Genomic DNA, 23,453 nt, shown 5'->3' on the forward strand with positions numbered 1-23,453 from the left:
TTGACTCATGTTTGTATAATCTTTTCTTGTGTTGCAAAAATGTGAAGATGTTAGTCTTGTTTTAAATTGGGAAAAGTGTCACTTCATGGTCAATGAAGGAATTGTTTTGGTACATTTAATCTCGGAAAAGGGCATCGAGGTCGATAAAGCTAAATTTGAGGTGATAGAGAAACTCCCACCTCCCGTGAATGTTAGAGGGGTGAGAAGTTTTCTCGGTCACGCGGGTTTTTATCGCCTCATAAAGGATTTTTCAAAAATAGCGAAACCCCTCACTCAACTCTTTCTTAAAGATGCCCAATTCCATTTCACTGATGAGTGTATTGAGGCCTTTAATCGAATCAAGGAAGCACTAATCTCAGCACCGATCATTCAACCTCCAAATTGGGAACTACCATTCGAGATTATGTGTGATGCTAGTAACTACGCCGTTGGAGCGGTTCTTGGCCAACGGGTAGGAAGAGCTCTTCATACAATCTACTATATAAGCAAGACTCTTGATCCCTCCCAAGTGAATTATGATACCACCGAGAAAGAGCTTCTTGCCATTGTCTATGCTTTGGACAAGTTCCGTTCCTACTTACTTGGATCCAAAATGATTGTCTTTTCGGATCACCGTGCTCTCCGGCATCTCTTGATAAAGAAGGAGGCAAAACCAAGGTTGTTGAGATGGATTTTACTTCTTCAAGAATTTGACTTGGAAATAAGAGACAAGAAAGGAGCCGAAAATGTAGTGGCGGATCACTTGTCAAGGATCCGATTTCATGATGAACAAGGAGAAACCCCGATCAATGACTCATTTCCCGACGATATTTTGATGGCCATTCAAACACAACTTGAAAGGCACATCACCCCATGGTTCGCCGATTATGCTAACTACATTGTTGGAAAAGTACTCCCTCCAAATTTGAACCACAACCAAAGAAAGAGGTTCCTATTCGAAGTAAATAGGTACTTTTGGGATGACCCAAACCTCTACAAGGAGTATAGTGATGGGCTCTACCGGAGATGCATCCCTCAATGGGAAGTCCAAGGAATCTTGGAAGGGTGTCACTCATCACCCTACGGTGGGCACCATGGAGCAAGGAGGACCATTGCAAAAATTCTTCAATCGGGCTTCTATTGGCCTACAATGTTTCAAGACACAAGGGAATTCATCATTCATTGCGATGCTTGTCAAAGAACGGGGAATATCTCTTCGAGGAACGAAATGCCACAACGGGGCATTCTAGAGGTGGAGATCTTCGATGTTTGGGGGATCAACTACCAATGTCCGTTCGTGACATCCAATAGGAATAAGTACATCCTTGTGGCCGTAGACTACGTCTCAAAGTGGGTGGAGGCAATTGCCACTCCAAACGATGATGCAAAAATGGTCACCAAGCTCTTCAAGAAAATAATCTTCCCAAGATTTGGAGTTCCTAGAGCAATTATAAGTGATGGAGGAATGCATTTTCATGAAAAGAAACTTGCATCTCTTTTGACCAAATATGGTGTCCAACATAGAACCGGCTTGGGATATCATCCTCAAACAAGCGGTCAAGTTGAAGTTTCAAATAGAGAGATCAAACAAATCCTTGAGAAAGTTGTGAACAAGACCCGAAAAGATTGGAGCACAAAGTTTGATGATGCTCTTTGGGCTTATAGGACGGCCTATAAGACTCCCATAGGAGCCTCCCCTTACAAACTTGTCTATGGAAAAGCATGTCATTTGCCAATCGAATTGGAGTACAAAGCTTTTTGGGCAATCCAAGCACTTAATCTTGATCTCAAATTGAGTGGTCAAAAGAGGATGATTCAAATTCAAGAGTTTGAGGAATTCCGACTACAATCCTATGAGAATGCAAAGATTAACAAGGAAAGGACGAAATTGCTCCATGACAAGAGGATTAGACAAAAGGCCTTGCACAAAGGGGACAAAGTCCTTCTATTCAATTCCCACTACCGACTTTTTCCGGGAAAGTTGAACTCTAGATGGATGGGTCCCTATGTGATAACCGAAGTTGGAAAATATGGAGATTTTGAAATCAAGGCGGAAGATGGAAGCAAGTTCAAGGTCAATGGTCAAAGATTGAAACCATATTATGAGGGAGCGTTTATTGGAGAGGTCGAGGTCACCTACCTCGGGCCTTCTCATCCTTGAAAAAACCATCAAAAGGGAGAGTTTGGTGGAGTCCTCCCTAAACCACCACTTGTAAATATACTAACCCTATAACTTGTATTTATAATTTTATTGCATTTCTTTAATCATTAACATAAACTCTTTCCATGAGAGTAAGTGAGGGAGGGTAACTAACGAATTTTGAATGAAGGAAGGGACCAATCTTCAAGTGTGGGGAAGCATTTATGAGAGGAAAGGAAATCAAAGGAAAGATTCGCAGCTTGAACCCGAGCGTCTTCATTGGAATCTGCTCGTCCTACTAGAATCCGGGCGTTTTAGGAAGTATCCGTCCGTCCTTCTAAGCTGTGAAATTGAAAATTTTAGGACTGTCGAATAATCCGAGCGTCTCAGGAAGGAAGACGCTCGTCCTGAGGAATCCGGCCGTGTTTGCAGAAAGACGGCCGTCTTTTTGCGTGTGCATTTCAAAAAATCTCACTGTCTCAGAATCCGTCCGTCTTTGGGAAAAGACGCCCGTCTCCTTTCAGAAGAATCCGAGCGTCTTGGGGTCGGGACGCCCGTCTTTGTGGCGTCATATTTTTGGAAATTTAACTGTGACAGAATCCGGGCGTCTTCCGTAGAATCCGCCCGTCCCGAGAAGCTGGAATCCGAGCGTCTTATGCTCGAATCCGCCCGTCTTCCTGCGATAATTCGGCCCGACTTTTCTTAATTTTATTACACCCCACCACACAATTTGTGACACATCACCCTTCCTTCCACTTGTATTATAAAAACACACCTCCTTATGACTCCAAAGCATATCCCAATCACTCTTTTACCCCACAAAATCAAAAAGCCCCAAATTTCTAGGGTTTCAAAGGCAACACTCAATCCACAAGGAGCATCTTTATACTTTAACAAATCAAAAATTCCAGCTCAATAATCAAGGAATGGCACCAAGGAGATCTTCTTTTAGGGATGGGAGGAGACCGAGGGTAAGAGGAAGCTCTTCCACCTCCCATGTCAACACATTAAGAAGGGAGCATGAAGAAATTGTGGATCTTACAAGACTTGATGACTTCTCAAATGTTGAATTCGTCAATGATGTACATAGACTAGTCTTCCACCGGCTTCTTAGTAAGAACATTCTCCCTACTAAGTTTTTATGTCATAATACCTTACGGAAACTTGGGATTTATCACCAAGTGGAAGCTCTCTTTGAAGTGTTTGGTCTCTCCACCCTTTTCCACATGTATGAACAAACTTACCGATCTCTTGTGCTTGAGCTTTTGAGCTTCTTGAAGATTACAACCTTAAATAGAACAATATGAATAGAATTTAGGTTGGAAAGTGTTTCAAGGATGATGACTCTAGTGGAATTCGCAAATGTGCTTGGTCTCGATGTCTCGCCTACCCGGACATCGAAACCAAAGAAATATAGTGTTGAACCTTTATGGAGGGCCATGACCGGCCGAGATTTCATACACACCAAGGAGTGTCTCGCTTTCCATAATCAAAATCCTATCTTGAGACTTACTTATCGGTTCCTTTCCGGCACTCTACTTGCTCGCCGAGATCCGGCAATTGTGAATCAACTTGACCTTTTGTTCAAGGAATCTTACCTCAATATTCAAGGAAGGAGTGTGTACCACTTCAATGCGCCTCTTGTTCTACTCGAAAAATGGGCAAAGTTTAGGAGTGGTGATGATGATGGGATGAAACACATTGTAAATGGAGGACTCATTACAAAGCTTGCGAAGCATTTCAATCCGAAATTCAATGAGAATAATGAGTATGCTCCTCTTTCGGGAAACACAAGGATAAATGAAGATATTCTTCTTATTCATCATCATTGGATAACCCTTGAGGGGGTTGATAAGAGGATCAAGTGGATAACGAAAGGAAGTGATCCGACCTATCTTCCAATGACCGGACTACCACGAATCTCCCCAAGAAGAGGACCTTTATCACCAATCCCATCCTACCTCATCCCGAACCAAGCAAGGCAAGCAACACCACCTCCGAATCCCCAACAACAACAACAAGAGCAACAATCTCAAGATGAGAAGATTAAAGTGCCTCCCTACCCATTTCCTTATCAACCGTACAACCATCCCAACCCCTTTATCCTTCCCCGTGATGACTTTGTCACGGGAATTCTACAAGATTTTCACTTCCGACAATACGAAGCTACCGTGGACAATTACTATGCACTCTATCCTCAATACCGCGATATGGCTCAAAGGGGAAGGATTAGTGAGGAGGGAGAATTTCCCTCTTGGGCACAAATGGACTTACTCTTCCCTAATTCGGAGATGGAAAATAAAGGGGCAAACGGGAGACAAGAGGAAGGGAGCAACAATTCTTGCGTAGGGGACACGGTGGAGCTTGAAAGTGAAGAGGACGAGTTCATGGACCCGAATATGAGTGATGCATCAAAGGAGATATGGGATAGTGATCTAGAGGGAGATGACGGCGATCTCTAGAGGATCACTTCATAGCTAGATGGAGCGGGCGTGAGGCACTCATCTCAAGCTTAAGTGAAGTTTCCTCATCTCTTCTCTCTAGTTTTTAAATTTTCATGAAAGAAGTCTATGTTTTGCTAACTTGTATATTATTTAATCTTGATCATGGTTGGAGTAGTCCTAGCAACATAGAGGACTAACACCTCGGCCCCATTGAGGTGTTCTTATTTCATTGTTCCCACTTTTGAAAATCCAAAATGACAAATTTAGTTTCATGCATTGCATTTTGTGTGCATGAACTACCCCAACTTTAGGACATTAGAAATAATGTCTAACTTGGTTTGGGGAAGTACATGCATACGCAACGGGAGGTAATCTAAATTACGCTCTCCGTCATAAACAAAAACCCATGCATCATGTAGTGTAGATTAGTGTAGCTTGCATTTTGTGTAGAAATCATGCATCATGTTTGCATAGTTTCCCATCATTTTGGCCATTGAGGACAATGCCCATATTAGTTTGGGGATGAGGAATTCTAACTTAACTTTTATTCAAAAATCCCAAAAAATTGAAAAATTTCAAAAAATCTCAAAATTATGTCTTTTAATTTCATAAAAACAAAAACCATAAAAATTGAAAATTTGAAAAACCAAAAACAAGTTCATTTCCTTTGTAGTGTAGTCATGTATATATTGTTGTATAGATATTGTGTTTGTTCTATCCTTGTTCACATTGATCGACTACGCCAGATCCGAGACATGAGGATATTGAAGACCGCATGGTATGATCTTTCCAATCTCCTTTTTCCTCTTTATGTTAATGACTATGTGGCTTTATTTTGATTGATGCGGTAACAACAATGTGAACTTAGGACTTGCATTTAGTTTATATGTCATATTAGTTGGTAGAATCATTTGCATTAGGATGTATATATGCTAGTTGCATCATGGCATATAGTTTGCATGTTAGAAAAATTTTGCGAAACCGTCTACTTGGTAAGCTTGACAAGTGTATATAGGCCCTAGTAGATGCTTTTTCTTCTTAAGACTTTGCTTGTTAGAATACTTGTAAAACACCCTAGGATGTGTCATGCTAGTATCCTTTCACCCATGGATTAAGGCCTAGTCAAGAGTACCTTGTGGTGTGATAACTCCTTGGCTACCGTTTATTCCAAGGTGACCCTTGAAACCATGCATCCATCCATCATCCATGTTCTACCACATTTTTGTCATCAAAGGGAATGGGCACAAAAAGAAATCAATTTGAGTTCAATGAAATGAAAAGTGAAAGAAAGTTTGCAATTGCATCGAATGAAAAGAGGAGCAAAAATAGAACTCCTAAAGCTTCAAATATAAGGCACCCTCACTACATATGGGGTGACTTTGAAAATGTTCAAAAAGAAATGCAAAGAAAAGTTGAAAGTTGTCAAGTATTGAATTGTCAAAAATCAAAAAGGAATGGCAAGAAAGTGTTCTCAAATGTTATATGCCACAAGAAATTGGGGGGAAAAACAACAACAAAGCAAACTCCCAAATGAAACTCAATTACTATTGATCCCTTTATCCATCGTATCCATTTTTGTGCATGGTAGAGAGGGGACGACCCTTCTTCTTGTCTAGGCAAGAGGGGGAATTCCGCGATCCTCCAGTGTTTCTAACACCATAGGGAGTCTACTCTTGACAAAAGCATTTAACGATTGAGGACAAAGGTACCCTAGCTTGACACAATTTGGAGGTGATTTATTGGTATCCTTCTAGGCTTAGTAGTTTGAAGAAATTGCATCTATGAAGGAGTGTGTACCCTTGAATTGCTTCCCTTGTAGATAATTTCTGCCACTTAGATGAGGAAAGTGGCTATTCTTTTGTAGATGCATCCATTATTTGATTTTGTGTGCTTAATGTTTGGAGGTGTCGCCATTTTGGCAAGACCCACCTTGCCTTGCAAGAAGGCATCCTACCTCATGGTTGTCTTGTTGTGAGTTGAAGGGGCGGAGTGAGACCCGCTAATTGTCTCATATCGGCTATGATATTAGGTTAGTTTAAATAATGGTCCTAGTCTTTGTCACCTCTTTACTCGGGACGAGCAAAGGTTCCGTTTGGGGATATTTGATGTGACCATAATTAGAGCATATTTAGTCCCCGAATTAGCCTTGTTCCCATGCTTTTTAGTGCATATTTGGGTCATTTATTGTCTTTAGTTCTTTGTTTTGCATATTCTTTGAGGTTTTGATCCCTTGGTAGGAAAGGAGTGCAAACCTTGCATTTTCTTGGCAAAATGAGACTAAATTGATTGAATTCAATGACCAAGCATCAAGGAGAGACGAGATTAGAAGGCCCTTGTACATACTATAGTAGATGGGAAATGATGAGAAAAGATCCTTGCGTCCCCGAGGAAATCTCCAAGGATTTTATGAAGAAAATGGAAGAAAAGAAGAAGAAAGCACACTGCCTGACAATCCGTGCGTCCTCCCCCAAAGACGCCCGTCCACCACTCCACAATCCATGCGTCTTCACTTCAAGACGCCCGGGCAGAAGGCCCAGAAGACGTCCGTCTTCACCCCAAGACGCCCGGGCAGAGACCACCAAATCCGCCCGTCCCGTGTTAAAGACGCCCGGATTCCCAGGCAGACCCATTTCGTCTTCTTCAAGCTTCAAGGAAGGATGCACATCTTTTTCTAGAGACCGGAGTCTCCCTAGAGACCGGAGTCTTTCCAAAAAGACCGGCGTTTCCTTAAGTAGGGACTTAATCGTCATTTAAGCCCTTAGTTAACCCTAATTCATCCACTTAATCCCCACTATAAATACCTCATTAGTCTAATTAGAAGAGCATGTTCTTCTTAGCAATCTTTAGTGTACTTAATATCAATCAAATCTCTCTTTAATCTTGTAATCAACAATTAATCAAGTCTTACAAGTTTTATTTCTTTAATCTCTCTCTTGTTCATCCTTTATTTTGGGTAATTGAAGATTATTTGGGTTATTATTGGGAGATTGACAACCTTCCAATCAAGCATCAAGTACTTCTTTTATTCTTTGCTTTATTATTGGAATCATTAATAGGTATAATTCTCTTAATCCCTTTTTAATTATTGTTAATTACTTTCATTTATTCATCATGTTTCACTTTGTTGGTATGATTGACAACCTTGCTAGCATGTTCAACATGATAATGAGTGAGTAGTTTCCTTAGCTAGGGTTAATGGGTAATTAGGGGAAACCAACATGGGGAATGATTCATGCTTAAATTAATATGCTTTCATGGTTTATTTGCTTGCTTGTTATGATCTCAACTCATGCACATGTTATGTTTGATGAACTGTGAGCCTATGAATCCTTGCATTTTTTACCCATCACCTATGTTTTCAATGAGACTTGTAAGACATAAACCAACTCGAGTCTCATTAGACCATGCATGTTGTTGAGTAGGGAAGATTAAGTCGACTTGTAGGTGTTGTACAATCTAATCGATTCGGCTCCGGGACCCAAACTTTCCTAGGATTGTAAGATATAAACCAACTCAATCCATCACAACAATAATTGCTTGCTTATAATTTGAGAACATGTTTGTATGATTAATTCCCATGAATCCCCTATGACCCCATGACACCCTAGTGCTTTTTATCAATTGTTTACATCCTTTTTATTCATCTTGCTTGTTTACTTTCATTGCTATTTAGTTTAGTGACCTTCTACATCAAACCCCAATTGTGACACCCCTTAAGACACCACTAGTTGCAATAGAAATCTCATCTCAATTCCCGTCCTTTGGGATCCGACCTTTACTTGCCTCTTTACTAATTTTAGAGTTGTTGGTGAAGTTATAAATTGTGTTTTGGTCTAGGTGCTCCTAACGACAAGTAACCGAAAGATTTAGTTAAATACACGACCAGATCTTGTCAAGATACTTAAGGCAAATATGAATTAAGCCCCGGGTCACTTACCACCCCAAATGTGCTAAGATTAAACTCAATCACCTTATCTTTGCAAATGATCTTTTGAGGTTTGTGAGAGCTGATGCGTCATCTATTATTGTTGTAGCCCAAACTCTTGGTCTCTTTGGTATTGTTTATGATTTGTTGGCTTACAATGAGAAGACTAACATCTATTTTAGAGGTGTTAAAGAGGAGGTTAAACTAAAGATCATTAGTGCCACTGGGTATTCTAAAGGAATCTTTTCTTTTCAGCTACCTTGGTTTGCTACTCCATGATAGCAGGATTAGTTTGCAGATGTATAATGCAATGACCTGTCAAATCCATCAATCTATTCATCATTAGACTACAAAGTTGATTTTCTATGGCGATAGATTATACCTACTTAACTCTGTGCTGTTTGGTCTTGAAAATTATTGGTGTAACATTATTCATATTCCTAAGGCTTTGCTAAAGCTTCTCAACAAGTTTTGTTAAAATTATGTTTTCAATACTAAGGAAGACCATCAAAAGATGTATATGAAGAGTTTTTCGTCTTGTTGTTGTCCATAGGTTGTGGGTTGTTTCAACATTAATGAGGTTCTCTCACGGAATATATCTAACCTATGTAAATAGCTATGGAGAATCCTAAATCATATTGACTCTACATGGACAACCGTGTATACTCAGTACAACTTGAAAAATGCGCATATCTGAACTACTACTGTAAGCCACCATTATTCTGAAAGCTAGAGAAGTGTGCTGCATATTAGGGATCTCCTGCTGTAACTGTATGGTACCAGCACTGAAGCTCAAAAATTCTTGCAACAATGAGTCTCTATCGATGGTTCATTTCAGGTAACTAGAATGTATGACTTTCTTCGTCCTAAATTTCCCGAAGTTATATGGTCAACGGATATTTGGAGGGTACAAGTCCTCTCAAAGACAGTTTCATTACTGCCCCTGTCATCTAATAGAAGCTGCCTACTGTTAAATGATTAAACAGAAGAGTATTATGTCTGGTCAATTGTTGTGTGTTATGTAATAGGGCTAGTGAAACTCACTCACACCTATTTTTCAAGTGTTCTACCTCTGTTGCTCCTTGGAAACAAATTCTTGGTGGGATGAATATCCTAGGTCGCTCCTCTGATCTTTGGCATGAGCTCACCTAATGTGTATCTAGATCAAAGAAAAAAAATTGAAAAGGGGGATGGTTTCGTACTTGTCTTGCTGCAACTATTTATACTATATGGTTGGAAAGGACTTTAGGGATTTTAATGGCAAGGAATCCACTCTGCAAGCTTTGGTCAACCAAGTCCAATTTTATGTAGGTGTCAGAATTTCAGATAGAAACAGTAAGTGCTGATGAGGTGCTAGATCACCTCAATTCTATTTATGCTTAAACTTGAAAACTTCTTTTGTAAGAACCCATTCTTATTTGATTCCCCTTGGTGGTGTATAAATATATGTGAATGATCTCCATTGAGTGCAGATCTGGGTGGGTTCGGGGAGCACATATCCTGATATCCACACCAAAAATTACTAAATATTTATTTATGCTAATTTATGTTGAGTAAAACACATCAACCCTTATAGTTCAGTAGTTAAGATTCGCGTCTTTTTTAGCGTGGAGTTAAGTTTGATTTCCATCAAATACCTTTTCATGCATCAATATATTATTTAATCTGTGGTCATTTGAATAAGCAAAGGTCCAACTAATTTACAATGTTTATACTCTTTAGTTTGGATGTTTATAACTTTTTTTTCTTATAAGCAAAAACTTAAATAATAAAATGTTAACATTTCACCTTTTCTTCTAACAAAATATTAGAATTGTCCATTAATATTTGTACATATAATATAAATGTAGTGATTATTCGTCTATTATTATGTTAGTCTTGTTTTTCATATCTTTTACTTCGAGCATGTATTTATGAGATTTTAGAGTTGACCATTATTTATAATGACCAAGTACGATTCGTATGGCTCGCATGAGTAAGACAAAAGATAATATTACTTTTTATTTAAGACAACTAACATTAATTTTGAATTATTTGCACATCATTAAGAGTTTATATTTAAATGCGTAACATAGGTTATGAAAACATCACAATCCTATTTAGGATCCGAAATAAAAACAAAAAAAATGAAGTGTTAATTTTTATAGAATTGTTATTCATATTTAGATGACAACAAAGTATAATTACATAATAACTTTTCTATTTTTCAATATTTTTCTCTTACAAAATTGTTTACCTATTCAAAACTTATGTAGAATGAGTTATATAACTTTATATTTATAAAAAAATTAGTTTGACACAACTGCGGTTTAATTTATTTGATAGATGATAAACAACTATTGTCGGAAGTCAAATTAATTTAAAAAACAAAATTTAGAAAGATAATAGAAAGGTATATTAATTAATTCCGTAAACTTTTAAATGATATTAATGTCATAACTTCTATTGTGGTTGCTGTTTCACATTGTTTCGTGTTATGTCACTACTTATGTTATAAAACTTCTTAAGTAGAAATGAAACTGAAAGATAATAAAAGTTTGCGGTTGTTACTCATTAAAGCATCTTTTAATTTGGAATAGTGAGTGATAAAAGGGAGATTACTTGTCCTAAAAAAGAGAGTATATAAGTCATATATTAAGAAGGTAATTTAAATAATTACTACCCTTTCACTAAATATTATTGGTGTAATGGTTTTCGCTACCAAAAAAATGGAAACAAAAAATTTCACCTTCTTGTTATACTTGGTATATTATAGTTCATTTTTACTTTGCAATACTATGTCTTTATCTATTGTTATGCATAAGGTTCCTGAAAATTTTAGAAACGAGGGCTATTTGGATAATTATAAGGACCAAAAAATAAAATCCAAAGATGGTTTACGAAATAATTTCTATAAGAAGACATGCCCTTCTGCCGAATTAATTGTGAGAAACGTTACTCAGAGTTACGTTCTTAGAGATCCAACCGTGGCTTCACAACTTTTGAGGATGCATTTTCATGACTGCTTTGTCAGAGTAAGTATAGTATCATTTCAACAAGTAATTTATCTTAATATTTTTTGTGATTAATAATTACTGAGATTATCCCTAGGTATCCAACTAGTGTGACATTATGTTTTCCTAAATTATACTATAGAATCCATGTAAAAAAAAGTTGTTGAACTTATTATAAGTGATTTATAATATCCCCGTACGCATTTGGTTCACCTAGTGTAAATATAATATACCGGTTATTGATGTAGAAAAAAAAAAGTTGGTGCCGCCTAGGATTAATGTAAAGTTGAAACAAATTATGCTCAATATGTAGAACATTATCACTTATTTCTTAATTTGGGGTGCACCTTCAATGTATGTTTATAGTAAAAAAAATAGAGCGAATCACATATATTTTTTCATTTCAATATAATGTTTTTGGTTAAGTTAAAAAACTATGGTTAGCTATATAAATAATATAATGTTTTTAGTTTTGATATTTTTATTGTATTGTTAATATTTGTTCGAGCAATTAGTTGTTGATCAATTTAAAAATATACAATCTTGAAATACATATAAATTAGTTAGTTAATAGCTTATTTCCTTGACAACTTTGGTTTCTTTTTGTAAATCGAATCCTACAAGTGACAATGTGCTAGCTACTAATTTTGAGAAACTTCATAACGGAGCAATGACAAAGACGACTTATTATATATACGTGTGTTTTACTCCAAAATATAATAAAGTGAGTTGTTTAAATATTAAAAGTTGAAACCATCCGTATATAATAAATTCCGCATGGAAATATCTTCAATAACGCCTTATAAGGTTGTAAACGCAATACCTGAGTATAGTCATCTCCAAATTATTTCCAAACCTCTCCATCAACCCTCCCATAGAAATATATTTGAAGTCTTATCACCACGTGCATGTATGCTTCAAATATTATTAACATCCAAACAACATTTATTATATCGATATAAAAATATTAGATACGATTCAACGGTATGGTCGGTATCTACTCCATGTATTTTGAATTAAATTTTCTTTTCAATAGATGAATAATCAAAAAAACTATATTCCCTAAATAAGAATTCCAAAAGGTTCATAAATTCTTTTAAGTTCCTTATTACTATTTCAATAATTTGATCCATCTCTTGTTATACTTATGTTCACGGTCCTATATAAAAATAAAAATAGTATTAATGTAACACCCTCATTTATTCAGGAGCCTTTAGCTACACATCCCAAGTAATGAGAGAGTTACCATCTCGGTTTCCCAAGGTAGTGAATAACAAAGTCCAACTCACCAAAGTACTTTAAATTACAAGTTAGCGATTACATATTTATTACAACTTAACTAAATTATACTTAATATAAAATAAGATACAACTCGCAGCGGAAATAAATAAAGTAATTAAATAAACTATGTGGTCTAGACTTCTAGGTAGACTGGCCAAATCCTCACGCATCTCATAGCTCTCAAGTCAGCTAATCTTTAGTACCTGTCAAATCTGCTCCCCATTATGGTTCATCACAAGTGTTCACGAATACACGGTCAACCATGAGGTTGAGTAGGAAACTAAACAATGAATAAGAATAAAGCAACCTGCAATATCAATGATACACAAATAAATTCTATCACCACAATTTCGTTCACTTCACACCACGGCACACAACCACTTCTAGACACACAGTCATACTCCTCTTCTAGACACACGGTCATACTCCAGGACACAAAGTCCAATGGACACAAAATCCCGCCTCTGACACACAATCTAGATACACCTAGACACGCAGTCCACACCAAGACACAGTCTTAAGGACACGCAGTCCCTCCTCAGGTCCACGACCCTTCCACATCCCGTGCCTGGCCTACACAAAACTCATCAACCAATTCCAGTAATAACAAAATATAATAATCAATAAATCCAACAATAAATAATAACAAATCCAGCCATCATTAATAATAAATCCAACCGTCAATAGTAATGATTCCACAATAACATGAGCCGATAAGATAAATTTTATCAAGCCAATACTAATTCCATTCTTTTCTCACATACCCAACAATTAATAAACATTAATAATATAATTCAATTGTGTAGTTTCCTACCTGGCAAGTAATATCCAATTAAGCAGCTTAAGTGATCCAAATAATTAAAGAAATCTGAACCCGACTATAATTTCTTCACAAATCGTCACCTAACATAAATATTATAATTTAATTATTACCTTCCATTATTATTTATAAATTATATTCATTATTCAAATTAATTATTTATTATTATTATTAAAGGGTTACAATATTAAAATAATTAAAACCTGAGTCACCCAAAATTTAACCAACTAAAACCCGTCACAAAAACACTCAAAAACCTCCCCCTTCATACACGGTTTTGAACTGTGTCCAACACTCCCCAAAACACCCTTAAATCACCACCAACCGACACAAACACTTCCACGAAACTCCTCCCGCATCAGCTCCCTCTGCCACCAGCTTCATCTCACCACTGCCACCGTCACTAATCACCACACACGACCTTACCATCACACACATAAACCCGCCTTCTCCTCCACACACAAACCCGCCTTCTCCTAACACCACATACCACCACCGTCACTACCCAACCTAGCCACCGCAAGCCCACTACACCACACACCCATACACTCTCTGACCACCCATTAAACCACCACTATCAGCCCAGAAACATCTGCCCCCGTGTAAAGAAGCCCTCGCCAACACCACCACAGCCACCACTACCACCTCTGGCCATCACTGTTGACACCACTGTCCCACGGTGACTCCAGGGGTGGTCCCCCCTCCCTGATTGGTTAACAAATGAAGTCACGGTGTTCGTCTTAAGACGGTCACATACTCGCCCCTAATTTACCCTTTTCACGCAACTTCGATCATCCACCGCACGAACCACCGTCCACGGCCTCCCTAGACCACCCACCTTGGTCAACTAACCACCCAGGTCAGAACCCTACCTTACCCAGGTCAAGTCGAGTCCGATTAAGTGTTCAATTACCCACTACAATCCCCACTGCCAATCCCCAACCCCGTCCAATTAACTACCCTAAAACCACCAAGGTCCGATCAATGACGGTCTGGGAAGGGTCTTGCCAAAGTCACGGTGGTCCAAGGTCGTTCTAGGGTCAGAAACACGAGTTCTATAGTGGTGTATAAGGTGTTATACGGTGGTCAAGCTATACGATTACAATTGAATAAACCACGAGTTAATTATTTATAAGACGATCTTATCTTTTATCGTTAATTGCTTCTTCCGTCTCCAAAATCTCCTTCCTCTATTTTTATGAATTACTTTTCAGATTTATCATGTATTTCTATTATAGGTTTAGGGAGTATATGAGGCCAATTAGGAAATTATTGTCGTAATCCGATTATTATTAGGAATTACCATATAAATTTTATTATTATTATTATTATTATTATTATTATTATTATTATTATTATTATTATTATTATTATTATTATTATTATTATTATTATTATTATTATTATTATATATTATATATTATATTAGCCTTCCCATAGGTAGAATTACTACATATCTCCATTACTAATTTTAGTATAACAAGAATATTATTTAGGATTATTAATATTATAATTATTATTAGTTTTACCTATTATTATTCTCTTCATTAATATTATTATTAAATCTGAATCAATTCCCGATCATGCTCATACTAGGCCAAATATAATCGTCTCACTTACCTTATTCACACGGCCCAAGGCCTTATTACTAGCCAAGCCCAATTCCCGACTTGCTTACTTACTTTATTATTCAATTAACGTTTTATTTGCAATTATTATTAGAAATGTCATAAATTAACTATTAAATTACATAAATTATTCTCATAAATTATTATCAAAATACGGGGTATTACAATTAAAGACTATACAATAATATATTCCGATTTAAAAAAAAACACAAACTTAAAAATATACAGATTAGAATTTAGAAACCATACTATTTAATATTTATCTGAAGGTTCACTTTTGCTTCCTTTTAGTACATGACTGATAATAGTTCATACGAAATGAAAAAGAAAAATATATGTTAGAGATGATTATACTCATGAATACAAAAATATAAATTCAAATAGATTGATCGGGAAAGCATAATAGTAAAATTACACAACAATATACACTTGATAACAAATTTAAAGATATATTAGAAGAACTCCATTTTGAGATCAACAATCATCTTATAATGGTCCAAAAAGCATAAACCACTTAAAAAAGTAAAGTAATTTTTATAGAAAAACAGTCAAAAGGTGGGAGTTGGAGAAAACTTAAATTAGAAGAGGGAATGACATAATTAAAATGATTAATTAGTCATGATGGTTCAAAAAGTAAATTGTGAAATTTTAAAGATTTTTCTTAAATTATTTGTACTTATTTATTTACCATTATTTATGAGAGTAGGTTTTTGTTAGGAAATTATGAGAGTAATTTTTATGTATTATTCCTGTTTTGACAAAAAACACATAAACTTAAAAATATATGAAATAGAATTTAGAAATCATACTATTTAATATTTACCAAAAGGTTCACTTTCGCTTCCTTTTATTACATGCCTTGATAATAGTTCATATAAAACGAAAAAGAAAAATATATGTTAGAGATGATTATATTCGTGAATACAAAAATACAAATTTAAATAGGTTGATCGGGAAAGTATAATAGTAAAATTACAACACAATATACGTTTAATAACAAATTAAAAGAAATATTATAAGACTTCTATTTTGAGATCAACAATCATCCATTATTTATCAACTTCAACCTTACGTCATTTTTACCTTTAATTTTACCTCAGTTTCGCGCCTTTTATATTTCTTCCCTCTTCAGATTACCCACGTGATGGTTTGCCTTATCTGCATTCACATACGTTTCATGGTACTTTAAAACTATATAAAAAATACATTGACCAGAAGATAAAACATCAACCTGGCAAAAACTTGACAAGCGAATCAAAACATTGTCGTATGCAAGTCACTTAAATTAAACCAACTAGAAAACATGAATTCAAATATAAAGCAAACGATTCATAAAACCAACAACATAACAAATTAAAATATACTTTATTGGACACAACAGCAAGAACAACAACAACAATAACAACAACAACAACAACAACAATACTCGACAATAATACTCAATATAATCAAATACATAAAATAAACCATAAAATACAATTCACAACTTATAAACTCATGACAAATGGGCATATTTTAAATAAATAAAGTAAATAGAAACTATTATTGGCATTATAGGTTTTATAGTCATTACACAACCATAAATTCTCATATTTTAATTTAATTTTTAATTTAATTTATGGTATTATTAAATTAGATAATTGATTGCCGAGCATCTCAAGAGATGAATTAAATAGGGCAAAATGTTAATGAAAATTATGGGTGTTGAGTAATATAAGGAGTTTTAGTAAAAGTATTAACATATTATATTACAGAAATTAATTAAATAGGAAAAACTTTTAATTAATTTGGTGTGTGTTAAGTATTATGAAGAGTTTTAATCAATTTATTACCATGTTTAATTAAAAAAGTAATAAATAGGAAAATGTTAATAATGGTGGGTGTTCAGTAATATGAAGAGGTTTAATTAATTTATTAACAAGTTTTATTACAAAAATTTTAAAAACAATGAATTAAATAGGAAAATGTTCATAATGGTGAGTGTTTAGTAATATGAAGAGGTTTAATTAATTCCTTAACATGTTTTATTACAAAAATTTCAATTAAAATTTCAATTTAAATTATAAATTATGAAATTTATTAACATATTTTATTACAAAAATTTCAACTAAAATGTCAATATTAATTATAAATTATGAAATTTGATGTACATTTGTAAGGGTTATATAAATTTTGGAAGACAATATATTTAGGGTTATTCCCATCTGTACCCCTATAGTTTTCACTTTTCTTAACTGTACCCCCGCGTCTGACACTTTCCTAATTGTACCCTTAAACTTAGTTAGTTATTCCCATATGTAGCCAATCTACTCTAAACCGTCTGTTTTGCCGTTAAGTGCCAACATGGAATTGCCAACATGACATTCCCCCCCCCCCCCCCCCCATTTTATTCAATATTTCCCTCCATAACTTCCTTTTCATTACTTCCCTTATATAATCTATTAATCCCTCAATTTTATTTCATTAATCCTCCAAAATCCTTCACCCTCCTTTTTTTCCTTAATTATTCATAATTGCTGTCCGGATCCTTCACCCTTCTTTTTTTCCTTAATTATTCATAATTGTTGTCCGGATTAAGGGGAAATTAATGAAGTAAAATTGAGGGATTAGTAGATTATATAGGGGAAGTAATAGAGGAAAGTTATGGAGGGAAATATTGAATAAAATGGAGGGAATAAAGAACAAAAAGGAAAGGAAAAGTCATGTTGACAATTCCATGTTGGCACTTGACGGCAAAATAGATGGTTTAGGGTAGATTGGCTACAGATGGGAATAACTAACTAAGTTTAAGGGTACAATTGGGAAAGTGCCAGACGTAGGAGTACAGTTGGGAAAAGTGAAAATTACAGGGGCACAGATGGAAAAAACCCATATATTTAACCGGGTTTTAAAACGTCGTTGGCGTTTTATAACAAATCGTCGACGTTTTTTTTTAAAAAAAAGACCAACATACCCTTACCCTCTCACTACTCCTTCTTTCATTCTTGCTCTCTCTAACTCCTCCTTACCCGACAAACCACACCACCACCACTTACACCACCACCTGCACCACCAGTGCAGCAACACCATGCACCACCGCAGCAACACCACGCACCACCACAACAACATTTCTCCATTTCTCTTCTCAATTTCTTCCTTATTCTCAAGTAAATTTGTTTTTTCTTCAATTACTTTAGTGAGTTTTTATAATTCCATTTCAATTAGGTTAGTAATGTTTGTATTATTTTATTTCTTTGTAATTGTGTTCATTCTATTGTTAATTTCGCAACCATTATTTGTATTAATTTGAATGATTTTGAATTAATTTGCTTTGATTTTGTTCATAAAGTAGTTATTGTTGTGCGTTGTTGTTGTTGTTTGCAATTGTTGTTGTTGTTGGATTGTTGTTGGATTATCGTTGGGTTGTTGTCGTCTTTGTTATTGGTGCTCGACATTAAAAATCGTCATAAGAGAGGGGGATAAACGTTGATTGTCAACGTCCATGATGGCTGGGGACGATGAAACTCATAGTCCTTAACCAAATAGGACGTTGAAACTCATAGTCTATGCCCATAGGGGATGTTGAAACTCATAGTCCATGCCCATATAAGACTTGGAAACTCATAGTCCATGCCCATATGGGACGTTGAAACTCATCATCCATGCCCATATGGGACATTGAATCCCATTGTCTGGCACCAATATGGACTATGATTTTCATTGTTTATGTGCAAGGCATCAAACACGTAAATAAAGTTCAATTCATGTTAATTCTATTCGCAATGTCATTCAATACTAATTCTATTGATTCTAATTCGGTTCATTCTAAGACAATTCATACTAGTCCACATCCATAAGTTAATTCGAATAAAAATTTAATTCAAACTAATTCGATTCAAACGTGAAAAAATAAGTTCATACTGATTATTCGTCGCTAGCCTTTGATTTAGGTGGCTCGTTATTTGACATTGAATCCGAATAATATTAACAAAGTCTTGTTTTTTTTTTAAATGTTTGTTGGTTGGGAGGATTGGGAGAGAATAGAGTAGAGAGAATGGGGAAGGGTAGTGATGGTCTTTTGTTTTAAAATACGTCGACGATTCCTTACAAAACGTCGACGACGTTTCGCATTAATTTAAAAAACGTCGACGATGTTTCGCATTCGTTACAAAACGTCGACGACGATACTCCTATTTAATATACAAAATTAATTTAAAAATAATGATAATATCCTTTAATATTGTAGATATAAGTGAATTAAATTAATTTATTGATAAATGATTTAAATTAATGTCATGTAATAATAAATTGATAATCCATGTCACATTAATTCGCCATGTCACATTAAAAATATGCAACATCACATTTAAATATGCCACGTCACATTAAATTTTGATCTAGGTGGCTTTTTAGATCCTACGTGACTTTTTCTAGGAGGCGTTTATTTGTCATTTTAGGGTAGCCTTTTAATTATATTTTATAGATTATAATATAATGTGATAGAGGGTATATGGTAGAGTGGTGTTTTCTAGCGATCTTTTTTAGAAAGATTTTTTGTAATGATATGACGTTATTTGCAAATGTAGTATTGTCTTATATTTTGAATTGATTGGTTAAGAATACGTATCGGGTAGAGTATTTCAACAATTATTTTGACATAATTTTGTAATAATTCAAATCTCTAGTTTTATCATTTCATACTCCTGTTAATGGTCAATGAAAAATTTCTATAAATGTGTCGTGCATTTTAAAATCATATGATGATTTGACAATTTAATATAATGTTTTTGGTAATGTGCCTTTCAGTTTTTTGCCAAGTGATGTTTGTATAAATATTTTGTGCTATAGGTTTTATGACTATGTTAACTGGCTTTTAAGTTAAAATTAATTTATATTCGAGCATTTCTCGTAATAAAGAGAGTAGTGCTTGTCAAATAAATTAATTATCATTCAATTTAATATATGAACCAATAAATATGGTAATATAATAATTAAATTTTGTGTATTGTATATAATGGATTTCATGTTCGTCTAGGTTAGATTGTGCACAAATTAGTTACAAATCCTAGAAAAATACAACTAATTTTTTGTATTGTATATATTGATATATCTCGAATCATCTCAAATGCTAAATCATAGTTATAATCCATCAGTGCCTTTAGCCTGTTAAATGACTAACATGTTGCTCACAGTTGAGTTAAATAAAATAATTTATATCATAATTGATTTGTAGTATGAAAATGTTCTAAATATATCGATACCTACAGGGCTGTGATGGTTCATTTTTGTTGAACTCAACTGCAAATTCAACAGCTGAAATGGACGATATAATGAATGCACGCCTGGGAAGATTTGAAGTTATTGAGGATATAAAATCACAATTAGAAAAACAATGCGAGGGAATTGTGTCTTGTGCAGATATATTAGCTCTTGCGGCTAGAGATGCTATTTCATTTCAAGTAAATTTCTTTTTCTTAGTGCTATTGACTTCCACCTTTTTATAATCTGTTTTAGACTTCTATTTCAAATATTTTGAATATCGTTTCTAAAACACTCATGAAAAATCCAATGTTATCAACTTGAAAAGATATTCTATTTAGATATCAATCATGAAATATATTATTCAAAGCTAACTATTGATGCATAAATAAATTATACATAATATTACGAGACAAGTACTTTCATTCTGAAAAAAAAAAAATAAGCATTTTGTGAAATCGGAAAAAATGTAAGTGTTAAATTGTGTGAGAAATTTGAAAATGAGGTATGGAAGACGCGGTATAAATTAATTCTATTTATTTTATATTTAATTTCGTATATGATACAGTTCATCTTACAAGGAATTTATTTTACTATTATTTTTAAATAATAAATTATCTTTTTGAAATTTTTTCAATATTAGTATCTGTATGTAAATTTAACTATAATACAGAGTGGAAATTCTTGTCTTTTTTTTCACCTTGAATATTAATTTTTCAATATAATTTTTTTTCATTTGAAAAATTAATAAATCTTCCTAACATAAATATTTGTAAAAAATTATATTTCACAATTTTTATTTTTAAAGGTAATTAAACAATTGTATTTTATTTACTGCATTATCCACGATACTAGTGGTAATATTAATAACTATTTTTTATTGTCGATAGTATAAAAGAGATCTTTGGAGAGTGCCGACGGGTAGAAGGGATGGTAGAATATCTCATGCATCAGAGGTTCCTTTGAATATTCCGTCCCCATTCTCTTACTTTTTCGTCCAAGAAGAGTTCTTTGCTAAAAAAGGTCTTTCAATCCATGACCTTGTTGTATTATCTGGTATGTTATTTAAACATTCGTATTCATTTGCTCAACGTTCGTTTCATTACATTAGCGTTCCTTACTTCGAAATAATCCTGTTGAGGTAATTATACAATTACGTTTTAATAAGTAGAATTTGTACTTTCATCTTATTTATACGTTGATTTCAACATTATTATAACTTTATAGTTTCTTACAAATAATTGTAGGTTTTCCAAACATTTTATTCAATACTCCTATTTAAATCCAATTTTCAAAAAAATACAAATATCATCTGTGAAACTTGCAAGAGAGATATACATAGCTTATAATGTACAATAAAGGTAAGAATTATACGAAACAAAATCTATGTCATAATCAATATCAATACTCATATAAAAAGAGAAAATATATGGTTCAAAGCTTGCTGAACTTTGCTAATGGTAGGATTTTTCTTTACTTTTAAAATTTTACAATGTTGCACTTAGTCTTTCTATTATGAAACTTTGGTAGATGTCTAACTTTAAGATGATTTAATATAAAAGTTAACATTAAATACAATATTTAATTATCAGATTTTCCAAGAGATTGTTTTGACAATAAGATATACTAAGATATACTCCCTTCACACACTCATTTTCACCCCATTTCATTAAAGTACTCTACTCGTATATTAGAAAAATTTAAATGACCAATACAAAGTCAAACACTAGTTCTAGTTTCTTATCTACTATGAACATTATAGTAGATTGGTAGCTCAAGAAATGAGTACCTAGGAAGAATTTATCAACAGACCATTACTTAGTTCTTTTTCCACTATAACTAGAACTAAAAACGCATGCACGCAAATTAAGAGCCTCGTGATCAACATACTTGCCTTATTAGTAATACACGAAAGAAGAGAAATTGATACTTTCATACATTTTGTTATTACTTGTAATACTTACACCAAAAAAACATTCACAAAAAATCGAGTATTATTAACATACCAATGAGACAAAAATTTTGGCTAATAGTTTTGTATCAATATTATATAGGAGCGCATACAGTCGGAAGAGCACACTGTCAGAAGTTTACTTTCAGGCTATACAACTTCACCGGCCATCCACCAGACAATCAAGACCCCACAATGAACAAAACGTATGCAGAATTTTTGAAGACAAAATGTAATAGCCCGTTTGATATGACAACTACTGTTGAGATGGATCAAGGAAGTTCTAGGATATTCGACAACCATTATTACATTAATTTGAAGCAAAATAAGGGTCTTTTCGCTACGGATGCACAACTTCTTACCAATCGAACTGCCATAAAAATAATAGATAAACTTGTTCTAAGTAACACAAGATTTTTACATGAATTTGGAAAATCCATGGAAAAGTTGGGACGTATTGATCTTAAAACTGGTACAGAGGGGGAGATTCGTAGAAAATGTAGTCTGGTGAATTAATTGAGGAAAATATAATCAATAAAGTCTATACAATATTTTAGGTTGATTTATGTGGAGGTTTATCAGTTGTATCTTATTAAACATGACCAATTCTTTTGAATTGATTCAAATTTATTCTCTATTGTTTGGATTGAGATTTAATTTGAAGTTTGAATGGATAAAGTGGTTTTGAATAGATAGGTGATCAGGATTGGGTTGAAAGCTTCATGAACTAACTAATAAATATAATTATTGTGAAAAATTAGGAAGGTGATAGGGTCACACAAGGTCTGAAGAATTTCCTTACACAGTGAGTTAAAAAGTGACACATGATACTCTTTTTTTGTCATTTTGTGAGTTAATGGCGCAACTAGGAGGGAAACTAATAAAGTGGAAAAACATAGGTTGGGAAAAGTTGGTGAGAAAATTATTCTGTTAATAATAAAAGAGACAATTTCAATTCATTTCTTTAAAGATCAAGTTCTTAATTATCAATATTTAATAATTTAAAAGCCACATTTAAAAGCCACATATTACAAATTTGTTGCTGCTGCTTGAT

The 23,453-nt window shown here is 34.3% G+C and overlaps 1 protein-coding gene across 1 annotated transcript; it reads left to right on the top strand.

Annotated features, from left to right (window-relative positions):
* Nucleotides 1-11,265: 11,265 nt before the first annotated feature.
* Nucleotides 11,266-22,962, top strand: LOC141649324 (peroxidase 3-like). Its single transcript, XM_074458016.1, has 4 exons — nt 11,266-11,502; nt 20,457-20,648; nt 21,339-21,504; nt 22,503-22,962. Exons 1-4 carry the CDS (start codon nt 11,266-11,268, stop codon nt 22,913-22,915), a joined length of 1,008 nt encoding a protein of 335 aa, XP_074314117.1. The 3' UTR covers nt 22,916-22,962.
* The last annotated feature ends 491 nt before the right edge of the window (nt 22,963-23,453 follow it).

This window comes from Silene latifolia, chromosome 3, assembly GCF_048544455.1.
Source record: "Silene latifolia isolate original U9 population chromosome 3, ASM4854445v1, whole genome shotgun sequence".
Lineage (NCBI taxonomy): Eukaryota > Viridiplantae > Streptophyta > Magnoliopsida > Caryophyllales > Caryophyllaceae > Silene > Silene latifolia.

What these genes read in the sequence shown, in the direction of transcription:
- LOC141649324 (XM_074458016.1), top strand. Translation starts at nt 11,266, where the DNA reads ATGTCTTTATCTATTGTTATGCATAAGGTTCCTGAAAATTTTAGAAAC. An exon ending in TTCATGACTGCTTTGTCAGA is followed by an intron (nt 11,503 to 20,456) that starts GTAAGTATAGTA and finishes CGATACCTACAG; the next exon opens with GGCTGTGATGGTTCATTTTT. An exon ending in GAGATGCTATTTCATTTCAA is followed by an intron (nt 20,649 to 21,338) that starts GTAAATTTCTTT and finishes TATTGTCGATAG; the next exon opens with TATAAAAGAGATCTTTGGAG.